The 24,525-nt window shown below is 36.4% G+C and overlaps 1 protein-coding gene across 1 annotated transcript; it reads left to right on the top strand.

The window, feature by feature from the left end:
• Positions 1-2,955: 2,955 nt before the first annotated feature.
• Positions 2,956-21,597, top strand: TCAIM (T cell activation inhibitor, mitochondrial). Its single transcript, XM_029087097.1, has 11 exons — positions 2,956-2,996; positions 4,427-4,562; positions 5,129-5,282; positions 6,436-6,682; positions 8,290-8,412; positions 10,914-11,011; positions 12,653-12,744; positions 15,054-15,286; positions 15,830-15,961; positions 18,082-18,600; positions 21,567-21,597. The coding sequence occupies exons 1-10, from the start codon at positions 2,956-2,958 to the stop codon at positions 18,305-18,307; spliced, it is 1,482 nt and encodes a 493-aa protein (XP_028942930.1). The 3' UTR covers positions 18,308-18,600; positions 21,567-21,597.
• Positions 21,598-24,525: the final 2,928 nt, after the last annotated feature.

The following is a 24,525-nucleotide window of genomic DNA, read 5'->3' as shown; positions in this document are numbered from 1 at the left end:
AGGGACACTAAAAATGAAGGTATTATTGTCATGCCCACCTAGTTGAAAATCAGAAGACAAAAATTAAGAAGTATTTTGGGGATATTTTAGCTCAGCATATTTTGAGGGGGGTTTTTTGCCTCTAGTAAAATAATTTGGTAAACAGTTTATACTCTTAGTTAAGTATATTTGTATTGGAAAGATGCGCTGCTAAAACTTCAGGTGTTTTGCAAATCCATCATTTTTTGCAAAAGTATTGAAATAGGGATGGTTTCTCTGATAACTGCTCATCCAGGTGTTTTAAAGTGACATACTTCATGGGAACATGTTATTTTGAAAAGTGCAAAGAAAAGTTGTTTTTTTTAAAAAAAAAAAAAAGTCCATTAAAACAGTTGAGAAAACATTGCCAGTAGGAAGCATCGTAATCCCCAATAGTTACGTTTATGTTTGCACTCTGACATGCTGAGAGGTTTATCTCCTGTTGGAAAACTCTCAATTACAGTTGCATATTGCACAAGTTACTGGTAAAAGTTGCTGATTCATTTTTATGAATGCCAGCAAACTTTTGATAAGGATTTCCAGGCCTTGTTGTATGACAGTGTCTTTCCCTTTGGTTTTATATTGTGCCCCCATAAAATAGTTGGCCTATAAATTTTAAAGTATCAGCATGTGTTTGAAAGTTTTGGACTTAGGAGGGTGAAAATTTATGTGGAATTCAGCAGCTGACGTGTTAGTGCTTAAAGAAAGCTTCTATTCTTTTTTGTTTCTATTCTTAAGACAAAAACTGAACATCAGGAAGAGTGGGAAACATTTTCAATAAGTGTTTTTTTAGGTGGGTTTTTTTTTTCCTAATGTGAACATCTTTAAATATTAATCTTCAAATCAAAATATGGTAACAACTTAGTATTTGTAAGACTCCGTTTTAGTAGAGGAAATCAAAAACATTCTTATGCAAAACTTTAGGTTTTATATGTGATTTCTCAATTTTGTGTTACTATTGTGATTTTTAAAATGATCACCTGGGATTTAGAGAATGCACTAATAAGTAACAGGGGAAAATACTCATGTCCGTTACTAAACAGGATTTTTTTATTATTTTTTTTTAGTGAGTTAGTGGATGGCTGAAAGTTGGCTTGACCGTTGAGTTGCTGAAATGTTTTGCTGCTTGAGAGCCGTGAGAAGGTATGGCATGTTGCTGACCTAATTTACCTTTTAGCATATGTTTAAATGTTAGCTTAAGATTTGCATATATGTAAAACTCGTATGGTCTTTTTATTTAATGCTATTTCTTTGCTTTCTCATCTTCACAGCTTGAAGCTTTCAACAGAGTATCCACAGTTGAAAATCCCCAAAAGCCATATACTTGTCCTAGAGTGAGATATTAAAAAGGCTCTCAACAAAACAAGGGTTTTAAAATAGCTTAATTATGACAAAGTGGTAGTCTAAATCTGAATATGATATCCAATATATTGCTTCATTATTGAGTTATTAAAGCTCAGTGTTTCAAAGTGACTGGACATATCTGTAATAATGAGCTTAATTTAACAAAGCTTTTCAGTGCCAAAGCTATAAGCCAAAAAGTTAAACTTCAGAGAGATGTAAAGAAAAGTAAAAAGAAAGCTGAAGGGAATTATTTAATCAATAAATTAAATCTGTCCTCGAGTACGATTGCGTAATGTATTCTAGTGGAGATTGTGTTTCATATCTTTCATGAAGTGGAGGCGGCTGTCCTCGAAGTGGTTATGACCTTGATTTTAATGTGCAGCCTTTCTCTGCTCTTCAAATCTGAATGAAGCTCTTGGAACAATCCTTGTTCCTTGTGAGCAAGGCCATAAGCATCTTTCTTGCATTTTCTCTCTCTAAATCCATTTATCTTGTCATTTCACTTGAAGGATGCCTCAGAGTTCTGTCTTTCACCTTCAGTGAATGAATTCTTCCTTCTGTCACGCAGACTAATTTTGGCCTTTGAGCGTTTCTCTTTTAAGCAAGTTCAAAATAGACTTTTGGCTGGAATCCTGAGCCTTGCTACTAGCATGACAGTGGTGTTTAGATACAAAACAAGGGAACCAAAGTTAACCGTACTTGGACATTTTTCTTGTAGAATACCAGATGGAAGTTTATGATTAATAAACTTGGAAGCATGATTAATATTTTCCAGGTATGGTGGAACTTTTTTTCTTAACTACTGGCAATGGCATGCAGCATAGCCCCAGAGTGGATGTGGAAAGTGGTGTACAAATAAGGTGAAAAGAGAACTGAGCTTCTTATTTCTTCCTAGCAGTTGGGTCTAGGAGGATGTGGGTTTCTTGCATGGCTGTTAATCAAAACCACTATCAGAGAGGTAGCTGGTTAATTTATGGGTTTTTTCCCCTTTGCTCGAATTTTTTTTGTTTGTTTTTATTGTTTTGTATCCACTTGCTGGGGGGGGAAAAGTTTCTGTTGTTTTTTTTTCCTCAGTAAGATGACTGTTTTGGTATTTTCTGGATCCAAAATGGTAGAGCATATACCAAGTGGACTTTTATCCAGTATGCTTTGCTTCCTTTCTTGCTAGGTCAGGTAGAGGGTTTTTTTCCTGAGTCACTGAGCAACTCTGGCATGTTCTTATCATTGAGAGCTTTTGCTCTCCATAAAAACATGGTATTGCTATGGTACTTCACCATCTCCTGCTGTTTTGAGTAGGATCATGGGCTATCATGATGACTAGTCTTAAAGTCTTTCTCAGATGCAGCCAGCAAGGAGGTAGACATGTTTGCCAGTAATACATTTTATCTTTTTTAATCTTCCATTTAATCCACGCACACGAAAGCTGGTTTTAGTCATAGCGGTTTGAAACTTCATCAGTCATCTTACATTATAGATTTTCCATCCCACTTTTCTACGAAAACTTCTCCTGTTTTCAGCAAGCTGACTTTTAAGACCTACTAATTAAATATTTGCCCACCTCTTAGGCAGAAAACATTAGCTTTAACTGCTTTCATGTTTCTAATTGAAGAGCTGGAAGTGTTGACAGAAAAAAGGTAAAGTAAGGGTCATTGCATCTGCTTGACAACTGAACTATTGTCACTTACTCTACCATTTACCAAAATGAAAAATACTGCTTATTGTTTGAGTACAAATGTGAGGAATTTTTTTTCTTATTTTGTTTGTTTTGTTAATTAATGAAAGCGGTCAATAAATAGTCTCACATGTTTCTGTGTTCAGGACAATTACTTGGTCTAGGATGCTGAACAAATAGCTCTTTGTAAAACAGTCTTGCTTACTATTCATGAAGTTACTAGTTTTATGTGAATTGGAAGCAGCTTTGCCTCTAATCTGCCATATATTTTCCTATTTGGGGCTTGTATTTTGAATGATATTGTGAGCAGTGAAACAACGTTGTAATGCTTAACAGAGCAGAATCCCTACCCTTCTGAGTTGCAAACCAATAGAAGTATTACTCAGAGAAAAAGGTTGGCCTGTTGAATTTGTTAGCCTTTGAAATCAGGTGAAGGAGAAATCTGTTATTAAATATTTACCAATTCACATCTTCTTTCTGTTTTTATATATACTGCCTCTTGGTAATTGGTTTGCTATCCTGAATGTCAGCTTCAAGTTATGGCAGGAAATTTTGGTGGTCTTGAATTCAGAACTTGGTTTTCCTTCCATTTCAGTCTTCTGTTATACAAGCATGCTCTTTGCAAACTCTTGTTTCGTTTTAATTGGGCTATTCAATCTTTTGTACTTTCTGAACTTCCTAGAACTTGAAATTAACTTTTCCTTCTGATCTTAGATAAAACTAACAATCTTCTTTTCCTACCACTGAAATTTATTTTAGTCCTTGTTTTCTTCTATTTCAGTGAAGATCGAAGGGCAAAAAAGTACTGTCTTCTTATTTGATGTCTTCTTTAAAAGAGTGTGTTTGGGAAAGTAGGTCCATTTTTTAAATGGACACATGTGTGTGGACCTCAGAAACTAATGCAGAACTTTGTTTGAATTGTGATTATTATTCCTGGGTAAAATTTCATATTCTTTTGGCACTGCTTGAAAAGTACTGGGTTTGACTTTTTAACTTGGAGGTTCAAAAGTATGTAAGGGTTAGCTTTTAAGAGCAGCTTCAGCAGTAGCTACAAAGAAATACCACTAAAGCCAGTCTTTATCATTTGAACTACTTGGCTGGGGAATTTTTATTTGAGCCTGCTTTGAGAAAGTAGAGGGAAAAGTTACTGTACTTATTTTCATGTCTTTAATCAGCCATTAGCATCCACCATCTCAAACCTGTTGGATTTGTCTATCCAGCTTTGTGAGTCCCAAGGGGAAACATCCAGCACTCAGACTTCTAATATCGGTTTTAAATTATGACACTTGCAACTGTGAATGTTTCCTCTCTTCTGTCACATTCTAATATAATTTATATCAGTTTGTCACTTGATTGGTTGCATCATACATAAACATTTTATTACTTTATTAGGTTATGTCTGGAGAAGATATTGCTACAGTGCATTCTTCAGTCAAGAACTTTGTCAGGAGCTGATGCCATCAATGCTCTCAGACCTTTCTATTTTGCTGTGCATCCAGATTTCTTTGGCCAGCATCCCAAAGAGAGGGTAAAAATCTCTTAATGCACTTTCTTTGTAAATGTGTCATATATTGAGGATGGAAATTTTCTGGTTTTCCTTCTGTCAGAGAAACAAAAGTAGTGTTAGAATTTTAGAATTGAGTGTGGTTGTTACCAGAGAATAAAAAAGATGCACTTTCTTTATTTTTAACAAGGATAGATCACTTAAGCACCCATTATTTTTCAGTCATATATTCTGTTGAACTGTTATAAAGAAAATACTGAATTCTTCCAGTGTAATTTATAATACATATTACTTGCTTTATCACTTTGGAATGCTGTGTGTTATATTTGAATCAATGGATTTCTTTAAGCTTGAAAGCCTCAAAAGTGGTGGTTTGGAATGTAAAAGAATATGCAAGTATGTACATCATACAACTTACTAATGTAATATAATTATTAATTTATACTGAGAATATGAACTGTATCACTGCTTGTTAAGAGCAGCTGGTGGTTCGGAAAAACTAATTCTACATGTAAGGTTAAAAAGATTTAGATGAAAAAATCACCGAATTCATAATCTGTAATGGTGGTTTTTTTCCTTTTTCTAAACAGGAAGTAAATGAAAACTCTCTGAAGAGATTAAATGGCTACTTGGAGAATCTACAGAAACCAGGATTTCGCTCCTTTAAGCCAACTCAGCTTACTTTTTATGTAAGAGAAAGAGAACCAAACTCTTCTGATGTTCCAGAATCCTTCAGTGCTTCAGGTGCTTTTATGTTGTGCAGAATGAATCTTCCTGTATTTAAATTCTTTCAGACCCCTATTAGCTTTGTGTGGTTGTAATGACTTTTCAACTTAAAATCCTGTCAAATCATGAAAATATGTATTAAATCAGACAGCTACGACTATCCCAAACATTTAAACATCTTAAGCTTTAAAAAGCATTGAAAGAATGAGAAATTATGAATTTGAAGTCAAGTTACAGTATGAGGAAGTAAAAAACATTGGTTGATGTAAATTATAATTTTTCTGCTTGTAATACCTTGTTTTCATTGCAGATAATGTGTAGTACACAATGTCAGGGTGTTTGTAGGATCAGTAGGAATTTATTCTGTAAGCTGAAGTTGTATAATATCTGAAGCTTCAATTTACCACATTGTCTCTTGGTTTTGAGACTACAGAAAATATTGCCAAGTTTGGAATACTGGTTTTGATTCATTTTATTCTATGTGTTTGTTCCTAATATACCAAAATGCCTTTAACAGCTGAGTTTTATGTTCTGTATCCTGCTAGTCAAAACACTTGAACAAATTATGAGGGACCCTAGTGCTAGAAAACAAAATCATACTGTTTTTCAAGAAAATAGTAGTTATGTACAGTCTACTTAAAATAACTGGCAGCTGTGTTCTGTTCTTGAGTCTAATGCTTGCTTTCTAATGGGGCAGTTGGGCCCAATAGTTAAGTGATGTGACTTAGTTTTGGCCATTGTGCAAGTGTGAGTGTTTTGTTCGGAAGCTTCTGTTCACCGCCTGTGAAGAGCTGTTGTAGTACTGCGTTTCTGCACTAAATTATATCCAAAGTGATGATCAGTAATAATGTGAATTTTGTGAAGCTATTGGACAAAATGCCACTGCTAAAGCAAAAACATCCTTTTTTGGATTATGCTGCATCTGTAGCTGGGTTTCCAATTTGTCCAGTGATTCAGATAGTTAAAATAGCTCTATTCGTATTTTTGGACACATAACAGTTTTAAAGGTTAAACTGCACATGAATATTGCAGTGAGTATTGAAATAACAATATCATAATAATTTCCAACTATCTATTCTCGTTTGGTTTCTTGTAAGATGAGAGAAATGTGAATGCATTTAAAGTAATTTTAATTAAATGATACTAATTTTGTGGAACTTCTATTTTACAGGGTTTCGAGCCGTCAGTTTTACATTACGTACTAGGGATCTCCTGAGCACAGTGTTAGATATTCTCAACTCCTGTAGTTTATCTACAGAGCATATTCAGAGTTTGAATGTGAACTCTCAGCCCCACAAGGAAACAAAAAGCACAGTGAACAGACCTATCAAATGGGATAAGACTTATTATTCATTTACTGGATTCAAGGATCCTGAGGAGGAACTAGAACAAGCGCAGAGAATGGAAACAACTTTGATGTATGTAAGGCTTTTATTTAACTGATACTTTGTGGCCTAAATTGGTCTTACTCCAATACTGAGTTTTTTAAAGGCAGTCAATAAATATTCTGAACAATACAAAACTTTTTTGTCCAATGTGTAATTCTGTCTTGCTTTTTATAATTAGAGTTCAAATGAGCTCCTGGGATAACATTAGTGCCAGCTAAACTGAGGCATTCTTGTCTCTTTGCCTAGCACTCATGTTTGGTCATGAGTGTGTTTGGGCTGATCTAGTTTTTCAGTTTTGTGGAATATTGGTGGTGATTCAAAAGGAGGCAGCAGAGATTCCACTTGCTCCAAATAGTTCTGTGTCTTACATGACTTCTGTAAGACAAAACTATATGGCTATTAACTTTAGTGTTAGTATTTCATTGTCACATTCTGTTGGATGGGAGATAATATGTGAAAACGAAGGTTAGAATGTTTTAATTTGCCAGGTATCTTAAGTGTTGTGCTTCTGATTTGTTGTTCAGCATACCAGCCTCGGTATTTAAATTGAGGCAATTATAAATACTGAACTTGCATTAAATGCAGCGTGTTGTGTATTAGAAGTTGGTTGTTTACAAAAATCTGTATGTGCTCATTTTGGGGAAGGGGGAAAAATACTACTTTGGAAAACTTTTCGTAACAATGAGACTTGGGTGCCATTTGAAATAAAAGCAGAACTGTGGTGGTGGTATCTTCAGAACAAAGAATACCCCTCATCCTGCCTAGCACCTCACTATAAATATACTACTGTAAAACACTTAACTGAGATTTAACGTACTAGAGAATATTTTTACTTATTATTTTACACATTTACAAGAAATGCCACAAACAGTTATGTATTAACAGTTTGGTTTTAATACCTAGCCATTTGGCATTGGGCCTCTCTTTTTGCTTCGGAGTTGGAATTTTTTCACTTAGAATACAGTATGAGAATGAAAGTTGTTTGTTTTTTTTTTTTTTTAAATATGACTATGAAAATAAGTTTATGCTATCAAAAAAGACTAAATCTCTTAAAGAGTAGCTTTTTCCTAGAAATAGAATGAGCTACTTATTGAAAGTTTTGGGTGTATTCCATGAGTCATGTTTGCCTAGTTGTGATTATTGACAAAAGAGCTGTAAAACTTTGACCTGCTTAATCTATGTTGATCCCAGCTCTGTAAGAGTTACCTAACTTAGCCCTTAGTACCATCTGCCTTATATGATAGTGTATGATCACTTTGGTTGGGCTTTGTGTGGGGTTTTTTGGTTTGGTTTGGTTTGTGGCCTTTTTTTTTTTTCTTAAAGGCAGATGTCTGGGAACTTCTTCCATTAAAGCACTAAGTTCTGAAGCTGCCCCCCTAAATCACACTGATCTGCTGCTCTACACCTTTCATGCCTCTAAGTCTTACAGTTAAGCACCAGGTTTTCCTCTGTAGATAACTTAAGGTGAAGCATTTAGCAATTTCAGTTTCTGTCCTCTACTTTTCAAAAATACCTTTACCTGGTAACTTGAAATAAACGTTAACGTTAACATTAAGAATTCAGTTAGTCATATTGTTTGCATGAAAGGTAATACAGAATGCCTCTACTGTTGGGTTTTTTCCCTCCTCTTCTTTCAGATCCTGGCTAGATGATAATGAAGCAAGTGCAGTAAAAAAACTGAAAAAGAGTTTGCCACTTCGAAAAGAACTAGAACGTTTAAAATTTGAACTCTCTCATCAACTTCAACTCTCAGATATCAGGTAATAAATCAGTTGGACTTATGTTAACACAGTCAAAGCAAGGAAGTGTTGTTTAATACTTGGGCTTTAAAGGCTTATTCCAGCAAAACAGCTATATTTCATTTATGTAAAAGTGTTATTGCACTGAATATTTTTCTGGAAGAATATTACTGGGACAAAAGTTTCCTGTTGCAATCTGGTCAAAAAGACCTAGTGTTTCTAACTGATAACGTAGGCCCCAGTTGAGGTGACCAGATAAGCACTTGAAATAGGACCTCTGCATATCCATTAATTTGGGTGTTTTGCTGGATAAAATTGCTCTTTCTGAATTCAGGTGAATATCTAGAAAGGTAACTAGATTGACAGTGAAATGGTACGTGTTGATATCCTGTGAAGGCTTAATAAAAATGTTGTTCTTTCTAGTGTCTTGTTTCCCACACTCTAGAGAAGGACAATATTTGTTTGCTTGAAAGGACTGAGTACAGTTGGTGAACTTGATTCTTCAGAATATTTTCCAGAAAATAATTTATGATCCTTTTTCACATTTTGTGCCTTCAGATGAGTGTCCTGAAATGGGATGTTCGGGATGGTAAAATGACAGTGAGGGTCTTCAACAATGAAGAAGTAAACTTAGGGAGATTCTTTCAAGGGCTGGTTTTTAACTCTCTCTTTCCTGGTTAAAAGAAGACCTTGGAGCTTCTGAAATCATGCTTTTGTTCCTTTTGCCCCGTAAAAGACCCTGGCTTCCTTTAAGCTGAAGCTGTTTTTTTAACACAATTTCTAATCCTCTCCAACTGTGCTGTGGTTTGGGTTTTTAAGTTTCTGAAATACTCTTCGGTATTAAATGCGTAGATTTGGTTTTATTCATGGCTTATATTTAATTTTCTTATAGTTTGTGCTTTTAACATAGACTAAAACTATTGTGTTCTAGGAAGAGTTATTAACCTTTCAAGGGTTATATTGTCATGATTCAGAAGAGAATGTGAGTGTCAAATCTGACAAGCAAGTATCTTAATGGGAAACTACTACTTGTGATCCTGCAGCCTAATGCTAGGGTTCAGAGGTTTGAAAAACTAACGAGGTCACTGGCTTTATTCCATGTGTAAGTTTGGGACAGCTGGGGAGAAGTTAGGGTCTCTAAACCACCTTTTTGCACTGCTCTCTGGTGCTACTGAGAGCAAGGTGGTATTGCTAGGTAACAGTAGTTACTAGAATGACTTGCATTATAATAGATTGCCTCATAAATGCTGTGGCATAGTGCCATTCTCTGCATCCCAAAGAGTGATTTTTTTTTTTTTTTGCCAATTAGATTTCCCTAAATGAGATTACGTGGGTTGACCCCAGCCAGCAGCTAAGCACCCACACAGCCACTCTCTCATACATCCCCAGTGGGATGGGAGGAAGAGAATAGAACGAGCAGAAGCAAGAAAACTCGTGGATCAAGGTAGAAGTTTAATGAGTAAAGTGAAGCAAAGCTGTGCATTCAAGCACAGCAAAAGGAGGAATTCCTTCACTGCTCCCCCTGAGCAGGCAGGTGTTTAACCCCTTCTGGAAAGCAGGGCCTTGGCATGTCTGATGCTTGGCTGGGAAGATAAACGCCATACCCACAAGGATCCCCTCTTCCTTCTCCTTTCCCTGAGCGTTTATTGCTGAGCAGGACATCATATAGTCTGGAATATCCCTTTGGTCAGTTGAAGTCACCAGTCCTGGCTGTGTCACCTCCCAGCTTCGTGCCCACTGGTGGAGGGGGGCAGAATGGGAAGGAAAAGCAAAAACCTGGACCCTGCGCCAGTACTGCACGTAGCCAAAACAGTGGTGTGTCGTCAATGCTATTTTGGTAAAAACAGAAGAAAATTAACTCCATCCCTGACAGACCCAGTACAATAAGGGAATGGTAATTTCCCATTTCAAAACAGTTTTATATCAGCTAGAAGTTTGTAAAAGAATGTAATTTTTCAATACAGTGGGACAATTTTACAATTTAAATGCCTTTTGAAATTTAGTTAGGAGTTTGTCTGATGGAAGAGATGTCAGAACTATGTATATTAAAGTCTTCAATGTAACACCTGGCAAGAGACAATGTCCTTATATACAGTATTTGCTCCTGTAGACAAACATTGCACAGTGTACAAGCAGAAGATGCATGCCACATGGCTGAGCCAAATACTGAGTTGCCCGTTGTTATTAACTTACTAACCCCCTTCTTACTGGGGGAGAGATTTGCAAATTCTGTTCTGTTTACCAGGTGTCATAATTATTTTTTCTTTATCTAGGTTTTTTTCTTCTCTTTTTTTTTTTTGGCACTCACTTTAAGAAAGACTGTGAAATATATTAGTCTTTTTATCTGTTCAAATAGCATATGTCATGGACAGCTTTTCAGTAGGCCTTTGCTTTTATTACTGTTGAAATGCTCTTTTGAGTTGTTTGTGTTGTATGGCTTTCAGCTGCATCTCAACTTCTGTGATTTATTTTTTTTTTTATAATGTTGAGAATGAAATGCTTTCAATTATATTTTTATTTAGGTGGCAGAGAAGCTGGGGTATTGCTCACCGCTGTAGCCAGCTGCACAGTCTCGGTCGCTTAGTCGAACAGAGACCTGAAGTATTAAAGCATGTTAAAGGTATTTCTGTTGCTTCTTTCATATATCCTTGTATATTATTGATTCAAAGATGAGCACGATTCTTCTGTGACAAGGGAGCTCTAGTTCTTTTCACAAATACGCTCAATAACTGCAAAAAGAAACATGCCAGGCTTACTGAAAAGCTAGTGAACACTACATTTTAAGCTACTGGATATTTTTTAAAGTGACCTTTCCTTATAGTGTATTTGCTACACTCAGCTTTTATTTTGCTTCTTAACAGATGCAAACTGAATGAGTTGAAGATACTAGATTTAGTACTGACAATGAAAGTAAAAAATCCAGACTGAACCTCTGAAAGGGTGGAGGTAGCAGTACGCTGTTACCCATGGTAGATTGAAGACAAAAATGCGAGTAGCTCTCTAGAGAGTCAATATAAAGAGGACTTACTAGAATACCTTTAAAGTCATACTGTCTTCTCTTATCATGCATGTTCCGTAAAATACCTATATTAAAGTCTGTATTTTCTCAGGAAAAATAAAATATTCTGTAAACCTGACCTGCTGTTCTTCTCATACAGCTGTTTGACCTGTGGCAGTAGCTGTTTCCTCTAATTGTAGCTCCACATTTTATGCCTGTCTGCTGATAACTCAGTTTTGAGTGGCTTGCATTTGAGGTTGATTTATCAAAAGACAGAGTGGGTAGGACAATAAGTAGTAGTTTTAAACTGTATCAGGTTTCAAATTAGTTTCTTTACCTAAGCATACTAAATATTTTTAAATGCTAGAGAAGTGCTAGAGAAGTCTGTCTCATTAACCTGTTGTAGTCTCTGTCTTTGAAAATCTTTAATAATATACTGGACAAATAAGTATTGGTAAATATGCAGGTACAGTTGATCTTGCCTTGGGGGTACAAGGATGGACTAGATGCCTTAAAGTCAGTGTTCCTCTTTCTTAAGGATTTTGGAAAACTTACTTCTGACAGAAAGAGCTTCTCTCAAAGCCTTGTCTTATACTGAAGACTTTTGTGGAAGCTTATTTTGATTAATAGTTGCCTGTGCTTTTACCCTAAAGAGTTCTTGAGGATCTTTGTGCTTCACTTAAAAAAGCATACTTAGATTCAAAACTGATTTGTCCCCCCCAAAAGTAAACCTGGTATTGTCACTTTATGTTGTTTCTATTCTTTCTTTAAAAAAAGAGCAAAAACCTAATGTGAAAGCATTTCTTACAGCTTACATGTTGCAGAGAGTTCTGTGGGAGCAGTGTTAAATTGCTGCGCTAATTAGTTCTTTGACCAATTTTTACCTTATTTATATATACTTTAAGCATATACTTCCTACTGTATATGTAATTTGTATGGATTCTTTGCATATGCTGTCTGTTGAGATTTTTTTTATTTTAAAAGTAGTCTTTGTAAGAAAAAAAACTCCAGTTAACTAAAGATCTATCAAGTCGAAACAAGGAGAAGGCAAATGCTAGGCAAGGTTTGTATGAAAAAAATTATTGAACTGGAGTTTTCAAGAATCACTCTCAAATTCTGAGAATAATGAAAGCACCTACTTGTGTGTGTTTGTGCTGCAGAAGTGTGTTGCTTGTGACATGTTAGTAGCATAGTTAAGCCTCAGATAATTATGGGAATAATTGCAATAACCCAAATTAGTAAAGAGCTTTGTTCAATCTTCAGGACGCACGGTGGTATTTACAGACCGCTCAGGTATGAGCGCAGCAGGCCACATAATGCTGGGGACCACGGATGTTCACCATCACTGGACCAAAGTAAGAAGATATCAAAGTAAATTTTAGTGCCTCTTGTTATGACATACTTTTTTAAACTATAACCAAAATATTAATTGGTGCAGATAACTGATGAGTACTTTAAAACAAACTCATTGCTACTGTGTTTAGCATAACTGTGTACATTGCATTCTAAATTTAATCCTGTGATAAACTGTTACTAACAACAATTTTGTCAGATCTTCACTGCTGCATTCACTAACAAATCAGTCCTACCTCTGATTAGATATAAAGAAAACTAATTTGTTATGCAGGGTTCCTGTCTGATCAATGGGCACTGGCAGAATATTTCATGATCCATAAAGAGCTCGTTCCTGTTAAGAATTTAGGAATTTTATTCTGTTTTTTTTTTTAAAAAATAGGACTTGAAGGGAGTAATGAAGTGATTGTTTCAGTCACTGGCTGCTAACCAACACTGTCACTCCACTTTGTTCTTTTAGGCAGATAATGTCAGTGTTGCCGAAATTTATCTTTAGTGACTATGCAAATTCTGCTGCTGCTTGTGTAAAGTTTGGAGTTGCCAAGCTTTCTGGCATCCTAAATGATAAAGTATTGTATGCAAAGGGCTACGAGTAAAATATGTAGTGGTATCAACATGTCACTTAAGGAAACTTTCTTGAATCTTGGTTGTTGAAATATTACAGTTCTATCAAAAACCATTATTTTGTAAAGGAGATAATTGGTGGAATTTCATAGTTGTCAATTTCACCCCTCTAGAGTATCGGAATATTCTATTTCTGTATTCTAATCAATGAATAATATGAGAATTTAGCACTCAATGCAAAGCTTTCTCTGGTGGTTGTTTGAATTTTTGCCTTTATATGTTGCACTGAGGGAGAAAACAAACTATGATTTATTAATGTGGATGAGGTACAAAAAACTTAAACTGAGAAGCTAAAACTTAATGCCAAACTTTCTACTCTGAGAGTTGAGAGCATTGATAGTCATTGGAATAAAAGTGTTCTTCTGATTAATACTAAAATAAACTCTGTCTTCCTTGAAAAGAGAGATGCTTACTCTCTCCAACCTTTGCTGAGGGGTTTTCTGAAGAGGTCGTATGTTGTCAGGGAGTCAGTATTGTGCAGATGGGACAATGTGTATAGTTAGTTGTGGTGATGGTATTTGCTTTGGAAGGCAAAGGAGAGGTAAGTATTTGAAGCTGAAATCAGAGGATTTTTATTTTAAAATACACTAAGGATCATTTTAAATGATACACAGAAGTCAGTGAAAATATTTGTGAGGTTGGTTAGCTGCTTGGTTTAGAGAAAATTTTTTTTTTGTCCAATTCTAACCCATTTTAGAAAGCAGTCCTAAGTGCTATTAATTTTGTTACTAATTAGAGAAAGAAAGCAGTAGAATAGTGTCCAAGTCAGTCTGTAGAATGCTTGGTCAGAGGTACAATATTTAGAGGATTTTTGCAGTTTTTCTCAACAAATGCAAATACTGAACCAATGGATTTTATTGTGCCAAAAGCTGTTCTGATTCTACTACTCTCTAGAGTTTCTAAAGAAATTATTTGGAAATCACTTGGCTTCTTCCAGCAGCAGTGGTTTGTTTTGTATGGAAAACTATGTTATAGTAATAACTGGGTAGATGGTAAGGAGTGATGGTAAGGAGTGACTACTGCTACAGACTTTCCCATTTCTCTTGTTGCCCTGGTCCAGCCTTCTCCCTATCACACCTTCTGTGTCTCAACTCACAAGTCTGATCACTTCTTACCCTTTTCTGATACAGGTTTGGTAGATTAGAAATCTGGTACCATCCTCCTTTCGTCTCTCCCTTCATACTCAAGACAAGCTAGGTTATCATCCAAACCCTTGGAGAGAACTAGTTACAACAGCAGACTTCTATTTTTTGAGACTTGGCATAAATTGGGCTGGCAAAAACACTATTAACTGTATATAGAATAGCTCTGCCACTATAACTGCAGTGATAAACATTTTATGTAGGCCTCAGATTTTTTTTTTTTCTCCTGATCTGGGACGATTAATTTCTGTATATATAGAGGACATCCATTGTTATGGCCTTTTGGTGCCTTTATAGTATAAATACTGAAAATACTTACAAGCTTATTCTATTTTATCTTGCCCAAAAATGTATATACTTGATATTTCTGATTTTTTGTATTCTTTGATTTCTGTCCCCCCCACCTTAGGTTCCATGTTTGCATTGTTAAGTGTCTCTTCTTCTATAGTTTGTTGTTATTTTTTTCATTTCTTAAAATTAAAAGTAAGTATTAAAATTAAGTATTATACTTTTTCATAATGTAGGAAATGTTTGTGTGTGTACAGATTTTTGAGAGATTGCCAAATTATTATAAACTTCAAAAAAGGCTGTTGCTCTTGGAAGATCGGATAAGCCAACTTCTGGGAGGCATACAAGTAACATATATTGAAGAAATGCAACCCCTGGTGACTCTAGAAGAGTACTATGAGACTCTGGACTCTTTCTATAATAAATTACGTGACAGCAGACTCCCTTTTCATCCTCGCAGTCTGCGAGGCTTGCAAATGATTCTGGAAAGGTAGGTATTTGCAGGAAAGATTTCTTCCTTTTAGAGCTTTTACTTTGGGGTTTTTTGTTACACTGATTATTACTCTCACTGAGAAGAAAACTAATATAATCTCAGATTTCCATTATATCAAAATCTTTGTGTTTCTAAAGGTTTTAAGTGCCTTTTTATGGGTTAAGAAGGGATTAGATTGAAGAAAATCCTGCTTAATTTCATTCGAGTTAGTCAAAGTTCTGTCTTTATCTTGCAGTGTTGTGCTGCATTAAATCAAAGGGTTTGTGCTGTCGGGTCAACACTCAGTTGTGTATGATGGTGCTGCTGTTTATATTTTTTTGAGTATTGCTGGCAGTTGCTTTTGAAATGTGATTTGTAGAAAAGCTTTATGCATGATGCTTCTGTATTCTCATGAACTGAACTGGATTAATTTTTTACCAATTATTCGGATTGTGATTAATTGATATTTATCTTCAGAATTCATTCTGAAAGTAATTCGTGTAAATACTTGCATTTAAAAAAAATTATACCATGTTTTTTAATTCCATCATGTTTCATTAGTGACAGATATGCGCCACGCTTACATGAATTTGGACACTTTACGATCCCAACGATCTGTGATCCAGCAACCCTTCAATGGTTTATTTTTGCCAAAGCACAGGAGGCAAGAGAGAATCTGAAAAGAAAGGAGGAGTAAGTGTTTGTGTGACTCAATACATTTAGCTCATTAAAATCTTTGTGTCATATGTTTTTTTTGTAGGAGGAGAATTTTGAAGAAGGTATTCATGCTCTTTTGATGGAAAAAACCTTCTGGATAGAATAGAACTTTACCCATCAACTTTTTCCCAGTTTCTGACTTGAGAAAATATTTCAAGCTGGAAACATTACCTCATATTAAGAGCATTTAATAGATGTTAATTTTTTTTCCCTTTTTAATGGTCTAATTTTTTTTTTATTGAGCTCATTTACACTTTGTGGCTCCAAAACATCCCATGGCAGCAAATTGCACAGCTGAATTACATGTAGCATGTGTATACATGGGGGGAAGGAGGAAAGAGGTGTTCTTTGTTTTATAGACCCACAGCCTTATGATTCCATTTGTCATTCTCTTGTTCTTGTGCTGTAGGAAATACAAAACAGTCACTCTGTATTTATCAGCTCTACTTTTTTTTGTGGATATGTCATATTTCCACTTAGTTGTCTTTTTATTGAAGCTGAAAACTCCTTTTCCACTTAATGCTTCCTTGAACAGGACCCATTCTGTACTTCTGATTTTTCTTAGCCTCCTGTGGTTGTTAAAGGGGCCCTGAGATACAGGAGGATATTTTGAGGTGTGCTGGATTCACTTTGCACATGCAGGTGAATGTTTTACATAGCATGACGTAGCTGGAATTTTACATGACCTGATGCACTGGGGAGTTCAAACGCTGCTGCTCTATTAAATTGTCTTACCTGTGTGGATAATGTCAGTCTTCTAGTAATGCAGGATTTAGTGTGAATCTACTTCTCCTTGCCTTGCTTCTGTAAAATATGAGTTTTGTATTGTGATAGGTGTGTAAGCCACCCTGTGGAAGTGACTAAAAATAAACCTGCAGTTCTCACTGTGTGCAGCTAACTTGATATCCTTCAAGGGAGCCTGAGCTTTCAGAGAACAGGAAAGCTTGGTGCTAAGGTATTAGGGAATGCGTGGATCTGGTGAGTAGAGAGGGCAGGTGAACTCACTGGCTCAGTTCATCCCTGAGTGGGATGGGGCTGGGCTCTTGTACAGCATCCGAGTGCCTCAGCAGAGCATAGTGCCATGGAGATCCCATCCTGAGCTCTGGGAAGAGTGGTGGTGAGCCTCTACAGCAGTGTTTACACATGAGTCAGTCTCGGTAGTTCTTTCTGTGCTTAGCTTGGGCTGATTCACATCCCAGTGGTTCTGCAACTGTGCTGCTGCTGCTGTGTAGCCCCTGCCCTGTTCAGCACGAGGTCTGTGTTGTAGGGCAGCAGTGGTGCTGTTGCTGTAACCAAGCTGGCTCGGAAGTGTAGCTATGTTAATGTGGCACAGTGCCTGAGCTTGTAAGGCTTGCTCAACCTGAGCTGTCACTGCATTAGATGATCAGTCACAGTTCCAGTGACTTAATTCATTCTGCACATTAATTTTATTTCTGGGTAGCTTGAGTTTGCCATGTGGGGTCTTATCACTCTTTGTCTGGGGTGAATAGAAAAAATCATCTGCAAGCTATGAATTCAGTATTCATAGAATCATTTAGGTTGGAAAAGACCTTTAACATCATGGAGTCCAACCAAATCCATATTCTTCTGCAATTAGTAAGTTATTAACACATTTAAAATGCGTCAGGTGATGTATACCATACCCATACCTGCCATCTGTTGTCTTTGATGACATGCAGAGTACTGGTCTTAGTTAAGAAGACAGAGTAGTTGCTAACATGATTTTATTCTTAAAGCTTACGCTTTCAAGGTCATTTAAGTACTTTCATCCCTTACATTAAAAATGGAGCCTCATAGGATTTTTATTTTTGGTATTTTTCCCTGTTACCTGGTAAGTAAAAAAAATGTCATGGTTCAGGCCTTCAAATGTGACTGTGTAAGCATGTTGTTGCCCATAGTCCTGGAAACCTGTTCAGTCAAGCTGCTGAGGTAGACACAAATATCAGCCTGCACAAAAATCTCGGCTGTACCATAGCTGCACATGAAGCAACACCTTTGTTTACATGCATATAACCTACAAATACACTTATTTCAAGGGGCGTTTTTTAAGAGATTAAGTTCTAATTTTGACCCTGTATGTTGTCTTCATTTGCTAGGATGATGATTACAGAGAAAGAGCTAATCGATACTTCCACTGAAAAATTTTCTTTGGCTCAGCTGTATAAGGAACCCAGTGTTTCCAGTGCCCAGATGATCCATTGTTGTAAGCGACTGCTGGAAGAATCGTTGCCGTACCTACAAGGCATGCACCTTTGCATTTCACATTTCTACTCTGTGCTGCAGGATGGAGACCTGTGTATACCTTGGAACTGGAAAAACTGAGGACCTATCTGATAATCAGATGAATTCTTTATTTTCTGTAAGAGGCTATAAATATGAATGTTTTTAAGAGTAAATTATTTAAATCTGTATTTTGATATCAGTATTCAAGACACAAATTTTCTTCTAATTGCTGCTTAAAAAGGATTGGAATCCTAGACCATTTGCACAACGCGCAGTATTGCCAGTTCTGGGAAAGACATCTGTACATTCTCCATACTGCTGTAGGAGTCCCAGTGTATGGTTAACAGTTGGGAAACCGCATTTTTGTAGTGAATTATGAAAATACATTAAATGTGCATATGTATTTTTAATATACATTAATATTGCCAGATAGACCATCTTAGGAAAAGAGTATACTATTCAAACCAGACGTTACATGTTATCTTAAGGGATTCATTGAATCCATAATTTGAGTACGTAAGTTATCTGGTGCCAATGTTGGCATTTCATATTGCTACCTATTACTGAATTTAAAAAAAAGAGAAAAGGGAAAAAACATCAGAGTATTTGTACTTTGAAGAAGCAGTACATTAACTTGGTCCCTACAGTAGAGTTTCATATGCTGGTCCAATATTGCTGCCTTAGAATTTCAAAATTTACCAGTTGTACTGTCTCCAGTTACTTTAAAGATGTTATTCTCTCTTGTCCTGTTGTTGTTTTCTTGCATTTGCTCCATTAATACAGACCACTTTCTTTATGTACACTATAATAGATTGCAAATCTCATTCACAACACTTAAACCTTAGTAGTTTAATGTGACGTCTAAGGAAAGGAAGCATTGATTTGTGTAGGATTGTCTGCAAGATTAAATAATTCTCAGTGAGAGCAAGGAGTTTGCAGTAAGGCAAACACTTGCATCTTTACTGGTACTTTATTCCTTGAAAAAAAAAAAAAAAGAAATAAAGTGTGAATGTATGTCAACACGTTCTCATTGTAATACATGCCAAGATGCATTTTGTATTTCAGTTACTACTTTGCAAAATTATCTTTTGAGAAGTACCAACTGTGTAATATTTCTGGACTTCATCACCTATAACAACTGACAAAAAAAAAGAAGAATTTACAAATGCTTACTTGCCTTGTATTTTTATTTGTATTGAGCAGGGAAATTGTTGTTCTGTTTTCTGCTGTTAAAAGGCTCAATGTCAAGTTGCTTATTATGTTGCCAAACTTAAAGCAAAAACCGCCACTGTGATCTCAAACAAGTCTGTTGTAAAAAAATCAAGACAGAAGCTGTGACTTTCTCAGGCCTTTAATTCAGCCAAATTACTAGCAATTCCTGTGTAGGTTCTGAAGATTAGTTGATAGTTTTTCCTAAGTAGTTAACTTCCATTGCACATTACTTCCTCTCGCTCCATCTAGCGTTGATGATACTGTCATCAAGACTGAGCTTAAGTGTGGAAGCAGTGAAAATATTTACTGTTAAACATTTCCAGTCTGGGATAGATCTGAAAATATTCACTGTTCCTTCTAAGCCCTTGAAGGGTGCCATGGCACCTGTTTTTCTGATGGTTCTGACTGGGATCTCGGGTCTGTGCAATAAACCAAAGAGTTCCAGTCCTGCTGCTATCCCACCAGAGAGGTGGTCAGCTCAGGTGCCACAGGGGTGGTTCTTCCCTTTTCTGTTAGGTTTTGGGATTTGTTTTCCTGAGTTCTGAAGGAGATGCATGTCAGAATCCCTAAAACTATTCAGAAGTTGAGCAATATAAAAATTAAGGTTGCATATAGGTCAGTAATTCAGCATGGTAAGATCTGGGTCTTAACAGAGTTACTTAATAGTGTACTTTCTGTAAATCAGTTTTTACTGCAGAGTGGTCGAGTTTACAAACTTTTTTTAAATTTAGAAAAGCAGTGGAAAAAACAAAAGGATAAACTTAATGTGTATGTTGTAGGTATTTATTTTGACAAGTTGTGACTGACTTTGAAAACTGTCACAAAAGTAACAGAATTGTCCATTTAGGTAGATGTGTATGGGTTAAATCTGTCAGAATTATATTTTGCTTTCTGACATTTTAATGAGGTGAGGAAGAAAAAAGGTTTAGAACTCTGAAAACCTTTTGTCACAATGGTGGGGTGGAAATGGACAATGATTTGAAACTTTTGTCTGTTCTTAAACTGCACAGAACACCTCAAATTCTGTTCAGTTGACTGTGCTGTTGGCTCATCGTGGAAATAGATTTGAATGTTAACATCTACTGTAGTTTTATTCAGTACAGAATTCCTGCTTGTTCTGAGACCAACAACCAAATACATGCTTGGTATGAAGTGTTAAAAAAGTGTTCTCTTTAAAGACAAATCCTAAAATTAAATTAGCTGGACTTGATGTCTTTGCTGTTTTAATCATTATTATTTGGCTTAGATTTGATTTTTTTTCCCTTCCTGTTTAGAAATTTGCAACAAGCATTTGAAAGATAAGTAAGAATTTCTACCACTGATCAAAGACTTGAAATGTGTGCTGGTCATCCGTCACGAGTCAATAAACCATGATGCCCAGATCGTGTCATTCAGCCTCTGGGAATGGTTTAGTATTTTAGTGCAGCTGCCAGCAGGAAATGCAGTGCTAGATTCAATGCTAGAACAAAAGAGGTGAGGATTTAAGACAAAATTAATCACCTTAACACCTGGTGCTGTTTCATCCTATGACCTTGAGATGCATGCATTGGCAAACAGCGATTTCCATTGTATCAGGTGATGGCATAACACTTCGCAGTATCAGTTCTGTATGAATTTCAGTGTTCACAGCTTGATATGTGATTTTTATTCTTAGAACTGTATATGAAAGTTGTATGAAATTGTGTGAAGTAATGTCCATTTTGTCATTGTTCTTTTGGCTATTAACTGCTGTGAAACGGTTTCAGGGACTAATAGGCTTGTATTAATGTTCTGTAAGACATTCAAAATGTGGATAATCTTGAGAAAAACTTAAAAAGAGAAAAAACTTCCAGAATATTAGAGATGATGTATCAAAGCGTATACAAAATTCATCAGAACTTTTCTTGGAGAACATAAATCTTATCTAGTTTGTGTACATTACAGCTTAAAAAACACCAGCTTTTTGAGAAAACTATGAAATTTGAAAGCTTATTAATTTAAATTTGTCATTCTGCAAATACAGTATTTGTCTGAACAGGGTTATCTCTGTGATTCCTTGGACATATACATGTACTATATGTATGTAGTACATGTGTCCAAAGATGAGACTTTCCTAGTATTTCTTTATAAGCTTAATAGTATATGGATTTGTAACGGAGCAGGGCAGTTAAAATAAGAAAAAAAAAAAAAAAACAACTTGCTGAGAAAGAGAGAACATAGCTGTAAATACACTAAAAATGTGATTTTTAAGTCAAAGTTTTTATAAATGGAAAGCTGGGATCTTGATTCTGTGTATGGAAAAAATGTTTATATATCTCCCTGAAAGGCACTGTTAAAACTACAGTATATACTGAAGGAACAGAAAGTTCCTGTTGCAGTTTGTCCTTTATAGCTGCATGGTCCTTACACAACTGCTTAAATGCTGAATAATTTAGTACTTCATTTTTTGCTAAATCCTCTGGTGGGGCGCTCTGTATCTAAGTAGCCAGACTGATTGATTATGATCTCAGTGATGTCTTTAAAACAAAAAAAGCTTTTGAGGATACTTTATATAGTAGAGCTGAAATTTAATATTTTCTGGCCAGCTTTTACATTCTGAAAGTGTCTTTTTTGTGGTCTTCTGCTTCCATAGCTTTTGTCTATTGTGTGACTCCATATTTTAGGAAATTTAAATGGTTTTTAACCCTTTTGCTTCTCTTAACATGTTTGCCAAAAAAGCGCAGGTTTAAATTGGCCTTATTGATGCTGTGGACTGTGCTAACTACAGACCCTCCAAACCTGCCTGAAACTGAGCTGCTAACACCCTTGTAAACTTCTCTTGGATTTTAACAGGGAATAAGATTTTGGAAAAGTGAGAGTGGCCGAAGTTTGTGCCAAAGGTAACAGCTGCAGTGACAGCATGAAATAACGTTTAACATCAAGGTTAAATAAAAAGAGCAGGGTTATAATTTTCTTCTTAATTTAGTTCCAACTTCCCTACCTAGCTATTTAAGAGGACAAAAGGCAACTTGATGTAATTTAACAGCTTTAATTTCTTTTTTATTATTTCTCTTTAATCATCTGCTTTGTCATTTGATTTTGCTGTGTTGTAGGGGCATAGTTGAGCAGTCAGGTAATGCTTATGGTCGCTGTGTGCACCCTCTCTCTGTAACAGGATATTCTGGGACCATTTAGTAAAAGCAGCCATCGGATGAGAAGCTGATGTCCTCCCTCAAGACCTCTCTGTGATCTGGCGGCCACAGTTCAAGATCAAGGTTTTTCCTTGATAGTGCTTTGTCCAGCCCACACATCGCTTTACCCATCAGTTTGTCATGCTCCTGGGAACCTCTCCTTCTGGGTTGTTTTTTTTTTTAATTGGATGTTTCAAGTTCATTAAGTCAGTGGGTCATAGTTGTAGAGTGAGTTTTTGAATCCTGCTTGCTTTATAATCCAAGGGCATGGGTAACTCCTGTTTTCAGCTTGTATTGATTTCAGATGGTCCATTAAGCTACCGTTTCAACTTCTACACAGTCACACCATGCTAAAAAAAAAAAATGCAAATACCTCAATTTCACACTTAATTAAAATTACTACTAAGTACTTAACAAAGAGCACTACAGCTAACTGTAATTTGATTTCTCTCACGGATCTGCTGCCAGGGCTGCGTTGTACAGAGTCTGCATGGTTTGGGGCTCACCCTGCTAGCAAGGATCTGTGAAGGTAAGGTTGGCTTGGAGAAGCAGAGCTGTGAAGGGTGAGTTAATGCTGTCTTCATCAGAACTGCCTGTGCAGCCCCAGGGGAGGGCAGCCTCTCGTGGGGTGGTCCAAAGAGCCTTGCTCATTTAAAAAAACCACACACACACACAAAAATATCACCAAAAAACCCCACAAACACAAAAGTGAGGAATGGCCTTTCTGAAACCGCTACCTGGTTTTCTAGCAGCTTTGAGAGCGTAACGGCTCGTGACTTTATGAGCCAAATCTCTGGTGCAGTTTTGCATGTTTCAAATAAGGGAAGATTCCCAGAGGATGATGCTGTTGTCTTCAAAATGGACAATTCCTCTAGCAAGGTGACACATAAACGCAGGGCTGTTGGTGTATTGCATGATCAAATGCACATTCCTCTCTGTTTAATCTTTGAGCTTGTGAGACCTTTCTCCAAAGGTCACAAAGCATTAATCTAAACGTGACCAACCAGTTCACAAAGGTTTTAGCAACAGGGAGTCTTGGTCAGTATTTGTATGATGCCTGGAATAGCTGGGTCTCTTGCACTCTGTAGTGCCACCAAAAAAATCAAGTTAATGAATCGGAATTTAAGAGCCTGTATGGTTGCTTATGTTTTTTCACTGCTCAGGTCTTTGCTGTCCTGTTATGATAGACTTTGGAGCAAAAACAAGCTGTGCTGTAAATTGAGTGCTGTACATGGATTCTGATTTTTGCCAGGAATCTGTGCTGAAGCCCAAGATTTTGAGATGGTGAAAAGCAAGTGGGACAAAAGGTCCTGCAGGTCTGAACCTCTCCTGGCCAAGATCAGGACATATATCTGTATATCTATATCTCTTGCTATTGTATGGTTCATTCCATCTTCGCTAGGTATGGAAACCATAACTAATCTGGCAAGAATCACATTTCATCTACAATTTATGCTTTGTTCTGAAAATAAGGGAAAGGAACAAGGTTTAGGATTGCTGCAACTGGGCACTTACAGTTTTTGCCCACCTCCTTCCTAATGCAGTTTGTCATGGCCAATAGTAAATGGCAGAGCTTAAGAGCAGGTTCCAGATGATATTTCTGGGAATAATTTAGTAGAATATCACTACCTGGCTGGAAGCCCTCTGAAAGCCATGGAGACCTTGCTACCTTTGCAGGTGCCTTCAGTTGTCCTCAGCAAGTTGTAACAGACTTCCTCAGATCACAGGTCTCTCTTAGAAGCCTTGAAACTTAATTACCACATATGACAAATAACTAAAATGGATATGATATTGCACAGACCCTGCACACTTGAAAGACCTGCACAATTTCTAGCTTCTCTCTGGGGAAAAAAATGACTGTAAATGAACTGCACCAGAAAATTTGAGCATTATTGTCATGGTGCACTGTTAAAGTTGTGGAATATATCTTTATCATAGAATCATAGAATGGTTTGG

Source organism: Antrostomus carolinensis, unplaced genomic scaffold (genome assembly GCF_000700745.2).
Source record: "Antrostomus carolinensis isolate BGI_N321 unplaced genomic scaffold, ASM70074v2 scaffold47640, whole genome shotgun sequence".
NCBI classification, from domain to species: domain Eukaryota; kingdom Metazoa; phylum Chordata; class Aves; order Caprimulgiformes; family Caprimulgidae; genus Antrostomus; species Antrostomus carolinensis.
Note: the sequence above shows the minus strand (reverse complement) of the source record. Positions and strands in the feature narration are given on the sequence as shown.